General features: G+C 41.2%; 1 protein-coding gene across 1 annotated transcript; it reads right to left on the minus strand.

Moving 5' to 3' along the window:
- Positions 1-1,692: 1,692 nt before the first annotated feature.
- Positions 1,693-6,341, minus strand: LOC143327412 (taste receptor type 1 member 1-like). Its single transcript, XM_076741717.1, has 6 exons — positions 6,160-6,341; positions 5,608-5,914; positions 4,712-5,437; positions 3,939-4,145; positions 3,480-3,600; positions 1,693-2,621 (listed from the first exon to the last, which is right to left on the minus strand). Exons 1-6 carry the CDS (start codon positions 6,339-6,341, stop codon positions 1,693-1,695), a joined length of 2,472 nt encoding a protein of 823 aa, XP_076597832.1.
- Positions 6,342-12,068: the final 5,727 nt, after the last annotated feature.

Genomic DNA, 12,068 nt, shown 5'->3' on the forward strand with positions numbered 1-12,068 from the left:
TCCATCCATTTTCCGCTGTTTATCCAGGGTTAGCTTGAGGTGGAAGCACGCTAAACAAGGTAGTCTATGTGCTATATGCATAAACGAACATGGTATTTGTCATGGCCAATCCATGACTAGCACAGACATTCAATAACAAAGAGCCTCCAACCTGCCAGGCACCTCTCACCTGGGGAAAGATGTACAGGTGTGCCAAATGAGCTTATATCTACTGTAGTTTTATTGCTCCACCTCCCACATTAGCTGTGGTTCCTTCTCTAATTTGAACTCCATGTGGAAACATAGATAATAAACTCACAGTGAACTGCAATTAGGCATTAAGGAAGTTTATCATCACTTTATACATTTACAATCAGAATTTATGTGTCCACAAAGTTATACACACACCAGCAAGCAAATGCTAGAATACACAATGTTTATTTATTACTCCAAGCTATGAGTTTGATAGAAATCAAATGTTGAATTTATATTTCAACAAAGTTGTGTGCACAAAGCCCACAAAGTTTGAGCCTTTACAAAATCTACACATTAAGCCTTAGCATTAACTAACTCTTATACAAAGCTCAATGAAAAAAATACAACCAGGAGAACCTGGCCTAAAACTATCATCATCATCAGATGTAACATACATGTTCACTCACAGGCTTTGTTTGGGTACAGTTCTAAAGATAGCTCTACCTAAGAAGGCCATGTATTGACGCATACAGTGTGGTGTCAGGCGTGCCTGTCGTCTCGCCTGTAGACAGTATCACAGTGAAGTGGTGTCATCATGTGGTGATATCAGTGTTATGGCAATCTCAATCACTCTTACTATTATATAACTGCAGGGAATGAACACCTTAATATCTGGAGCTGTACAGAGATTTAACAGACTTAACTTTATGTGATTTATCAATTTAACAATTTAATATTGTGAGGTTGTTAACAACACATAACCTAATAAGATTTTAACATGTCTAATTAAAGTATAGTGGATACTGAATTGTGCAGTTGTATGAGTTTTAATCCAACAACCGAACAGTCATATTTTCTCTTGGATTTAGTTAGTTTTCAGATTCAATTTGCAACAACAACACTTTCTTGAGTGTATTTCTGACCTGGTTGTTTAGTAGTTCAGTAAAAGTTGGGGTTTTGAAATAAGTGAGTGCAGAGATTTATTTTCCTAAATAAATCATGTGTAAAGTGTAGATGATTCAATAGTCCAGCAAGGCAAGACAGTTTTAGCTTGAAGAGACATACAGTTGTATCAACTACAATGTATCAGCTGTATTTGTAATGTGCTTGTTAATTTGGTAAAATAATTGGGTAGATTATTTGAAACCGTTACAGTTATCAGACACCCCACCCAATCAATACATATACATAAAATAATCAATACAATACCACCATCACAATCAGAGCAAGGTAAAATTCTCTACTGCTGACCAAATGTTGAAGTCCTACAAAAGCCTGCTACACACAATTTTTTCGGAAAAACCTCTGTTTCAGGAGATGTTGCCACCCATCTGTGAAATTTCAGAATGTGTGCCTCTTGTTGGGATGTTTCGCATTATATCTTTTTGAGGCATATTACTTCTTGGTTTATACCTCATAAAAATGAACAGCAATCAAAAACATACTTTAGATGAGATTCATTTATCCTGAGACACATCATCTTTTCTGTCTGTAGAAGTACATGTTTAGGGGAAGATGCTACTGGCTAATTGTTTTGGTATAATCCTGAATGAGACCTTGGAAGTACTGCTTTGTGTTTTTGTGGGGTTGAAAAATCATGATGTAACATTTTGGGAGGAAATACCACAACAGAAAGGAGTAGAGGCTGGAGAGTACTGCCAGAGCATGAAGAGTTTGGATGTACTTGCCACGATAAAGCATGTATACAGTGGCAAAGATGATCCAGGTGAGGATCAGCAGGATCAGACAGAAGGTTATTGCTTTGGCCTCATTGTAATTTTTTGGAAGGTCTTTTCCCATGTAGGAGAAAATGAAGCAAAGGAAGCACAAAGATGAAAGTAAAACCATAGAACCAGCAGATGCGCGAAGATTAACGTCACAACCAAGTATGATCTTGTCTGGGTACCAAACTGTTTCATTGTGGGGCTCAGGTGGGAACAAAGAATAGCTGATAACAAGTAAGAGTGCCTGAATAAGAAATGCCACAGTGATGACCAGCCACTGTAGGTGATATTTCATCCACCAACTGTGGAGCTTGGGGAACTTGGCAGCTATTTTGAAAATGCAGACAATCTGAAAAGAGCGCACAACGAAACATGCTAGACAAACCGTGTAGAACAAAAGAAACGGCAGGAACCTTAAGATACAAAATGAAAGTGTTGGCTTATCAAAGTGAAAGAACACACTAATACCAGACAAACTGAGGCAGCCTAAAATTAGGAAGCACATTGGTCCCCCAGCAGATCTGACAACAGGGGTGTTGTAGTTGATGGCCAAGAGAATGGATGTGGCAAGTGTGAGACCCACCAAGGCCCAGGTCCCAACCATGATCAGTACAGCCCCACTGTCTGTGAATGGGATGTACTCCACTGCCCGCAGCTTGCATGACGTGCTTCCTTCTGCAGACCATTCTGTTTCCTTACAGTGGATGCACATGTAGGGATCCTCTGTTTTACACAAAAACAGATTGTCAAGAAAGTTAGGCCAAAATTTTGAAAAAGATCATACAGCTGAGTAGTATTACACTTTTCATCTCTTATATTGTATGTTGGATACGTTTTTCAATCTTGCTTTAATTTTTAGTTGCATCAACTATCTTAGAGGTAATTTTCACAAGACAGCAATGTACTGAATGATGAAACTGGTTCAACATGCAGTTGAAGACAACAGATTTATGTCTGTCAGACAAAACCTGACATTTTCCATTTGCTGGTTGTATGAGAGCTGTGATTGTAAAATAACTCTGAGTAGCTCATCAGATTCACCCATTTGTGATTATTCAGATTATGGGAATGGAAAAACCGAAATGCTGCCTGCCACACATCAGTTCAAAAAGTCAATGGAGCATCCTCAATCTCTTTTTCGTTACTGGCATGTTCATCTGTAATTTTCTTGTTGGGTTAATTTTTAGCAGTGCTTGGCTTGCACACAAAGGATGACTGGAGTCTGTCTCCTTGAAAACTCTGATTGCAACCTCCACTGTTCAAATAAGAACAACAAAAATTTTGACAAGGAGAGATAGTAAATAACCATGTAATGTCACGATAGACAGTGTCACAATCCCACAATGGCATCAAGCCATATTTTTGCTGCGACATCACAAGATTTGGTAAATCATGACATCCCTAGAAAATGTATTGGCATGCTCAGTAATCAGAGTGGAAATGGAAGTTTACAGTCGTGACTGTTCATCCTTCTCAGCCTTGGAAAAAAGCTTGGCAAGAGTCTGGAATCAGCGCTCATAAAGTAAAGAATGACAGCACAGTTTTTTACACAATTTCTTCCTCTCATGTCTAATAACTTACCCGTGCTGTTGATATAAGTTCCATTCCTACAGATTTCACAATTGAAGCAGCATTTGTGGATTCCATTTTGCTTTTTTGCATGTCCGACAGGACATTCTGGGGAACACAGTGAAGTAGGCACCTGTATAAGACAATAATTTGTGATACTGTGAATACTGTGAAGAACACCTCCTTATGCTGCAAAACAGAAGAAAATGGTGTATGAAATTTCTACACCAGTATTGTAAAATGGGACCAACAAACACTTTACATTTACAAATGCATGTTGCAAATGGCACCATGAACAACCACCATTGATGTGGATCCTGATTTTGTCACAGCTGTCACTAAACCAAAGTAACTTTATACACATGTGCACTCAGTGAGAACCAAAACAAAACATTTTTAAAAATATACTGTATAAACTGTCGATACACTATATTATACTGCACATATTATAATTCTGAAAAAACAACTTACTTTTCCCTTTGTGTACCATTGAATTTTGGTGGTGTTGATGAAAAAATTGACCCATGGGTGAAATTTATAAAAGCCAACCTCCTCTGCATCACCTCTGTGGTTCCAGAAAACTACAGAAATGGATCCATACCTGGGGTCACCATTCTCATTAAACTCAGTACTTCGATTTAAAAGTGTAAAGTTTGATTTCTTCAGCTCTGCTAGAACCTGATGTGGGTACACAAAGTTCAGATGAACATTACTTACATGTGTTCACAATGGCCTGATTAAACAGGGTTTTTTTTTTTTTTTAACATTCCTATGGTGGGACTAACTGCAATGTCATGCTTCCTTTTGAAGTTTTAGGAAGTGGTTTATCAAATTCTAAATATTGCAGATTTTTTGTGTGAGATATTGATGGCATGGCATTGTTTGGAAGGTAAGCAGATTAGTGACTGCACGCATCTAAAAATTTGATGCTGGACCAAAAAACTGGACTGAGGCTTGAAATTAGACAAAACATTTGCACATTGTGCTGATAGCTCTCAATAAACTAAACTGAGGACAGTGACATTGACGATATTGACACAGCTTTAATTAATGAGGAGAGTGTGTGGATATGTTGCCTGATTTTACTTGAACATTTAGCAGGTAAGAGCCAGCTTCAAAGGTTATGTTTACATATTTTATATGTGATAAGATAGCTAAATCAAATAATAAACTAACTTCCAAAAGGCAATAAAACAATCAGAAATATAAATGAGGAAATTTAGACTAATTATTTGTATACTCACCATGTGTGGATACACCGTAATGTTGCCATTGCATCTGCCAGCTCCACATTGCAGCGTGTTGTGTAAGGCATGAGCGATGGCATACACAGCAGAGTAAACAGCAAACGAGAAAGATGGGTCCACAGCAACAATGTCTTCTGCACTCAGACTGCTGCAGTTGCAAGCCTGATTATAAAACATCTGCTCTTCTGCATTTTCACAATGATTCTGGCTTTTGACAGAATAGATAAAATCATCAAAACCAGGTATTGTCACTGCTGTCTGAGACACCCCAAGTACAGTTCCAATATTTTGGATTCCCTTCTCCTTGGGGAGCCTTTTGTTTAAGGACCAGCTGTCCCCTGCTATCCACACCTTGTCTGTAACATTCAGTTGTATTGCTGACTCAATAACAACCTCAGCAGTCAGTTCATGAGCAACAACAATAATTATGTGTATCTTCTGTGCCTCTATCTGTTTGAATAATTGCGAGTAATTTGTGTAATAATTGAGGCTGTCGGTGTACGCCAGGCAAATCTCTGTGTCCTGAATCATCTTTATGAACAAGTCCCGTCCATCAATGCCGAAATCATCATCACTGTAAAGGAAAGCAACCCAGCGCCAGTTAAAGTGTGTAACAATGCTAACAATCACTTCTATGACTTCTTTACTGGGATGCACTGTTCGCAGGAAAGACGGGAATTCCACTTTTTTTGAAAAGGCAGAACTAGAAGATCCATAACTGACCTGTTAAGAGAGTAGTAGAGAAATCAATCATTTTCTGTCACAGTAAATTCTCAAGTGTAACCTTAAGACCTTTTTTGACAAAAACAATTACATTGATAACATATTTTTGATAGAAGTCTGTATTAATCACTTTGTCTGTCTGGAAAAAACACAGTAATTAGCATGTTTACCATAGGAATGAGATCCACCATGAACAAAGGGGCTACAGTCAGGGCTTGAGAGCTTCTAAAAGGACCAACCACTGATATCACTTTGGACACTTTGGACAGATTCTTGCGTTGTTCACCCCAAGGTTGGATCAAGCCATTGACTGAGATGAGGTTTAAAATGTCTGGAAAATTCTGTGTATCTGAGCAGTGGTCAAAGATTTCATAGCCGAGTGAGACATTTGGCAGCAAGTTGGTAGAGTTATTGATTTCCTCTATGGAGAATCTCATCAACAGAAACCTTCGATACTGTGATAGAATGAAGGGTTGACTGAGGACAGAGAGAGGACAGCAGGAGAGAAGGATTAACTCTGTAGGATTTGAAGTGTAGCTTCAAAACTTCATTTAACTTCACTTAAGCATTAATATTTGTACAGGCTGAAATAACACTATCATTCTTGGGATTTTGCAAAAGGGAATTTTAATGAACAAGGACTGAGGTCAGACTTTGCATCATACAGCAATTTTGATAATGTAGTAATTAACTGGTTTAGGTTACTTTGCTATAAAACTTACCTGGAGCAGTCAATGGCTTCTGGTTTGTCATGATAAGCAGGGACACTGGCATGATGAATATCAAAAAGTCCACCAATCAAATAATCTCCTTCCAGCTGAAACTCTGAGGCTGGGGCAGTGCATTGAGCCAAGGCATGTAGAAGAGATCCCAGGAGACAAAGAGAAGCAAGAAAATGTTCCATTTTTGTACGTATGGTTTACCAATTTGATGTGAACTCTACTGGAATTTGCCTCTGTCTTTACTAAGTTACGAGACATTGGTGATCCTTTTCATGCATGTGGGAATGAAATATATACCTTTAAATGGTTGGGGGAGAATTCACAAAGCAGTATGCAAAAGCTGTTGCTGCACATACTCCCTGTGATGTATATGCTGAGGGTTTAACAATCATCATGAGCAAGCTAGTTTAATGCCTCAGCCATGAATGAGTCTGGTAATCCTTTTAATCCTCTGGAACCCAAGTAGTTTCTAATTGTTTTTTGCTCCTGTCACATTTTTACTCACTGTGTGCGCTCATCCTGCACCTCTATGGAAAACAGCACAATCATGACTAGAAGTAATGAAAACTCAAAAATGTCTTTCATGCCGTACAACAGAGTTATAATGCCAAGTCATAAAAAAGAAAAAAACACAAGTTGTATTTCTTTGATTGTTTATCTTGCAAATTTATTAGAATCTATACATAGAACTTTTCCCCAAGTACCCACAAGTGTTACTAATATTAGGAGAAAATGGGGTTCCACATGCTATACATATTGAAATATTTAACTTTCTACAACCTGTGCAACCGATCTCTGTTTTCTTGCTGAATTGTCCCGTGATTGTAGGTCTCAGCATAATAATTCAAGGCTTTCTGGTTGCACTGAGGAGCGCAGAAAACATTCCTTTTCATGTGGAAGTTCCCTCATTTAGCCAAAATGACAAATTCCCTGTAGTTTTTTAAATTCCCTCTGTGTGACAGATATGAAAATAAAAAAAATTAAAAATTAACAATTAAAAAAAAAAGATTGTGAACATAGAGCATGTATCTTTGTTTGTTTATCTTGGAGACAGGTTCCCTTTGCTGCAGCACGTGAGCTATTTAGCATACTTTTATCATACCGGCCTATGGTTCCAACGACCAGCATTAGTTTCAGAGAAAGATTTAATGAATAACTGATGTTAGGCACTCCACCAAATTAAGTTTAATAACTATGTTCAGGAACAAGATCACACCTCAAACACACCTCAATCATGCAGGGACAGTAGCTCGTCTGAAACACGCTCTCAGGCAGCGAAATATCCACTTGCACAACTCCGACAGGAAAGCAAAAGTCTCCAAACTGCTCAACAGGTCAGTTTGGTCTTTCCCGAGTGTCCCGAACACTTCTGGGTCTCCCAGCGCCAGGCCAAAGCCATCGCTGATGACGTCACAACGAAACTCAGCCTTCCTCATCAGCCCTTCCACAGGGCCTGGTCATATCAAACACTACCCAAGCTCATCTCGTTCCTGACCTCTCTCATTCTCTCCACCTTTCCACCCCAACTTTACAATCAACCCGAGCACACGCATTCCTTCATTCCAGCAGTTTGAAACAAGTCACAATAGCCGAATTTGCATTCTTTTCTCCATTCCGCAACACAATCCCTTCGACTCAGCCTTTGTATGACACGTGAAAAACAAGCTTTACAGTAAATCGCTCTCCTTACACCACAGACTAGGAGCTCATATTCAACCCTTCAGACAGTGATCTGTTCGAAGATCAGCAGACTCCCAGAGCCCTCTCCATCTCCTATCGTCGATCTTGATCACTCAGTTGTGCTCGGCAAACCATATTTCCCGACACTTCAGGCCTTCAGCCTCCGACAACTCCAACGTCATCGGCCCTCGCCTAGCAGACATTCCAGAGTAACATCCCGTCCTCAGCTCTAAATGATTTTCTGGCCCCGCTCGAGGTCTCGTCTCCTCAGCGAAAGACGAAACCACTGCAAGATGCATTCGCCACACATAATCGGAATACCATCCAGCTTCAAGCCTATCCACATGGACAGTAACTCGCTCGAAGAACGATCTCTGACAACACACTTATCTCCTCATCTATTCACCCCTCATCCCTCACCCCTTGACCCTCATCCCTTCATCCCTCACTCCTTGACCATCATCCCTTTATCCCTCAACCCTCTGCCTGCTTCATCATTCTAATCAATCAATCTAATCATTCAAAACAACTTTTCAAACCGCTGACATAGCAAACACAATCATCTGGAGCAGTGACAGGTTCCTGGCGCAGCATCCAAGTCGATGCTGATGACATAGTGCATCCCGTGGCTGAAAAAACTCTCCCTTCTTCTCCTCCCTCTACCTTTCATATTGCTTCTTCCTTGGCCACCCCACCTTCTCCTACCTCTATACCGGTCAGCACAGCCACTCGTATCGCTCGCTCTATACCAATGCTCAGTGGCGCCTTCAGCCAAATCTCTTAACATCCTGAGTGCCTGCTATCCAAACATCTCTTGTCGTTCATTTTCCTCTCGACTATAAACACAATGCTACGTTCACGTTTACACTTGTACCATACTACTCCGTATTCTAGAGCACCGTGCTACAGTACAAACACTGTACTTAATTATCCATACCTTACCAATTCCTTTGGCAACATTATTTTATAGCCCCTTTTTCGCACAGAACATACATACATGTATAATATACATGTAATATTTTATTTCATATCTCATCCCTCATCTCTCCTTTTATGTATTCATGCTACAATCAATGCTGTCCATAACACCTTAATTTCTGTATTTTCAGAGAATTATGCCACTTGCATTTTCCCCCAAGGCTGACCATACGTGTCACACCTCCTCTCCATCGCCTCCTCCATCCCACCCCTCCACAATTACGTGACACTCGACAAAGCATGTAAGATGGAGCAAAAACCATGGTACCAATTCCTATTGTCCTGGAATAACATCTCCTTCTTCTACAACAATCTCGTCACCAAGCACTGCTCCTTCCGTCAGATTTGATGGCTACAACAGCAGTAAGCAGTTCTCAGCTGAGCAGCCTAGCAACTTTGCAAAACTCTCCACTTTCTCCACTATATGCGAACTGTATCCATTCATTATAGCAGCCATCCTTTGGGGAAAGGAATGGTCGAAGATAATCGCAATCACATCAACATCCTCCTTAGTTCCAGCCCAACACCAATCCATCATCTGTGCATCCCACATCCCAGGCCACAAAACTCAATTGCTGACTCACTCTGGCTTCTCTTTCTAGAAATTCAGGCAATTAACTCCAGTCCTACTGTTTTCGGGCACATTCAACAAGCCTAGCCAACAGACCCAGAACAGAGCTAGAAAGCTTACGGATCTCTTCGCAAGAAGCTTCCACGCCTCCTTCAGCCTTTCTTCCCCGTCTCCTGACATTCTAACCTCCACTAGCTTCATCACATTCGCTCACTCGATCCTTAAGATCAAAATTTGATCTTAAGGATCTTCCACCATACAGGCTTATATCAGTGGTTTAAATTAAACTACAATTAAATTATCAACGGGAGTGCCTTGCCCCGCCTTATCCCACATCCACTTATCCATCAAGGTCTCCACAAGACCGAACCACTCTCCAACCCTAAACATTTGCCTCTCACCTCTGGCCTTCTGGCCCGTTGCTTAGTTACCTTGTGCTCTGGCTACCCATCTCCATTCATAGACAACGTTCTGGAATCCATGTTCTTACTCGCTTCCTCGACTTCCAACACTGTTCCGAATTCACCACCACCATTCTAGACTACCAACCATCCCGGCCCGCAGCCATTACTGATATTCCCATCTTTTCGTCTGACTCTCTCGTCTTCCACCTCAAACACAGTAAGACCAATCAGTCCGGTCTGCCTCAGCCCATCCACTCCTTCCGAGTGTCCATACGAACCCATCCACGACTATGTAAACTTAAGACGAGCCAATCGTAGTGTACGGATTTAACTGGGCACATTAATGGTTTAAAACAGTTTTCGCATGCAGGTTTCGTGGTACAGCTAATAACATAGCATTATTAGGCTGTACCTAGGCACATTGGCATGCAAACATGGTCACAATGACTATGTCAACATCTGATGTGAAGTAGATATGTTAACCATGTTAATAAGCTTAGTTAACATTTGCTAATTAGCACCAAACACAAAATAAAGCAGAGTTTGATGGACATGTTATTAATTTGCGAGTGTTTAGTAATAAACCAATGTATTGGAAAAACTTAAAATTTGACCTGCTTGTGGCACTGGGGAAAAAGTCAAGGGATCACCATACTCATTGGGATTCATCCTCTGAGAACCTTTAATGTATGTACAAAATTTCATGATAATCCATCTAATTATTGTTGAGATATTTCAGTCTGGAACAAATTAATGGACTGCACGACCAACCAACAGACACTGCCATCCCTAGAGATAAAATATTATGGCTATACCCTCCGTTCCCTTTCAGCCGATTCACTCAGTTCAACACATATAGGTTATCAAACACCCATGTGGCCTGACTAAAGACACATTTATTCAAGCTTTGTAGACAAATAACCTGTGCTATGTAGGGCCCAGCCTGTACATAAATACTTCAGTCACCACATCCCACAGTTTAATAACGGATCTTCAGTCTAGCTATTGAGTAGGGCAGTATGGTGTTGTACTCCCTGAAGGTGCAACAAAATATTGCCATTTTGCTTCTGACGTCATTGCTCAAAAGCCTACCATTTAGAGGCATATAGACCTCTAATGGGTGATGCCCTTGCACTTTGGATCACTGCCACTGCATTTAGGGACAGTCACAGCTATAAAGTTGGACTTCTCATGCAGATGCCACAGTTGTGCACAGGGACGAACCATCTTTCTTTCTGCTTGAGAGAGGAGATCTCTGCAGAGAGGAACCTGCTGAGGCCATATTACCAGCAAACTGATTTTCTCTGCATACCATGACTTTGCTGGCAATCAAGGGACCACCAGGATCAAGGACCCTGCCAATGCATTCACCACAGGACAGGCAGAATCAGTTCCATTGGAAGAAATACATACAGGAGCATTTTGGGCCATGTTTGCACCAGCACATCCATTCCCAGAGGTGCATTGTGGTTTGGAGGCAAGAAGAGCCGCTATTGTCCTGCCAAAACACCCTCATATCTGGGGCAATGCTGGCACAAATTGTTTTAATGGTGGTTGGGTTGGTAGAGGCTTGGCATCTTATTGTGATACAGGGATCTCTGTCCCCATATCTTGGCATCCAGGGTTGCCAGCCATTATGTTCCCTGTTTCGATGCAGCCCATTAGCAGACCCTATATAAAGCTGCTGTCTAGTGGGGGACCAGCATCAGATCCACTGGGGGGTCTGGACTGTTGAATTGGGCATGTGGAGTTGTCCTCCTTGTCCTCAATCTCATCCATGTTTAGGAGGTCAGAGTTGTTGTCATACTCTGTGTCCTACCAGCCATGTTCCACTCCAAGAGCCTCTCAACGAGTGGAGTCTGGGGACTCAGCGTCCATTCACGTCTGCCCATCTTAGTGTGGCCAGCGGTTGTGGCTTTTGGGGTGGCTTCTGACAGGCATTTGTCCTGACTATTGGCCATGACTATTCTCAGCCTCCTTTCCAGGAACTTTTCCAGTAACGACATCAGCCAGTGATGCTTGAGTGTGTTTTGTACCCATGTAGACCATGCACATTGGATGGGGATCCTTGCCCCCTGTGTGACGTGTGTCACAGGCAGGATGCAGCCTCTTTTATCTTTGGTTCTGGTCCTTTGGTGGAGGTAGTGGCCAAAGGCATGGCAATTGGAAAAGAACAAGATTGTATAAATACTTAGCCATACTCGGTATGTTGCAATGCATTAGCCTGTCGGTCAGTGGTGCTAGCACAGACTTTAGCCTGGGCTAACTGTGAGTTT

Source organism: Chaetodon auriga, chromosome 10, assembly GCF_051107435.1.
Source record: "Chaetodon auriga isolate fChaAug3 chromosome 10, fChaAug3.hap1, whole genome shotgun sequence".
In the NCBI taxonomy this organism is placed as follows: Eukaryota; Metazoa; Chordata; class Actinopteri; order Chaetodontiformes; family Chaetodontidae; genus Chaetodon; species Chaetodon auriga.

Coding starts and splice junctions, on each gene's coding strand:
- LOC143327412 (XM_076741717.1), bottom strand. CDS start 6,341: ATGGAACATTTTCTTGCTTCTCTTTGTCTCCTGGGATCTCTTCTACAT. Junction 5,915..6,159: donor GAAGCCATTGACTGCTCCAG/GTAAGTTTTATA, acceptor CTCTGTCCTCAG/TCAACCCTTCATTCTATCAC. Junction 3,601..3,938: donor AATGGTACACAAAGGGAAAA/GTAAGTTGTTTT, acceptor TGTCTTATACAG/GTGCCTACTTCACTGTGTTC.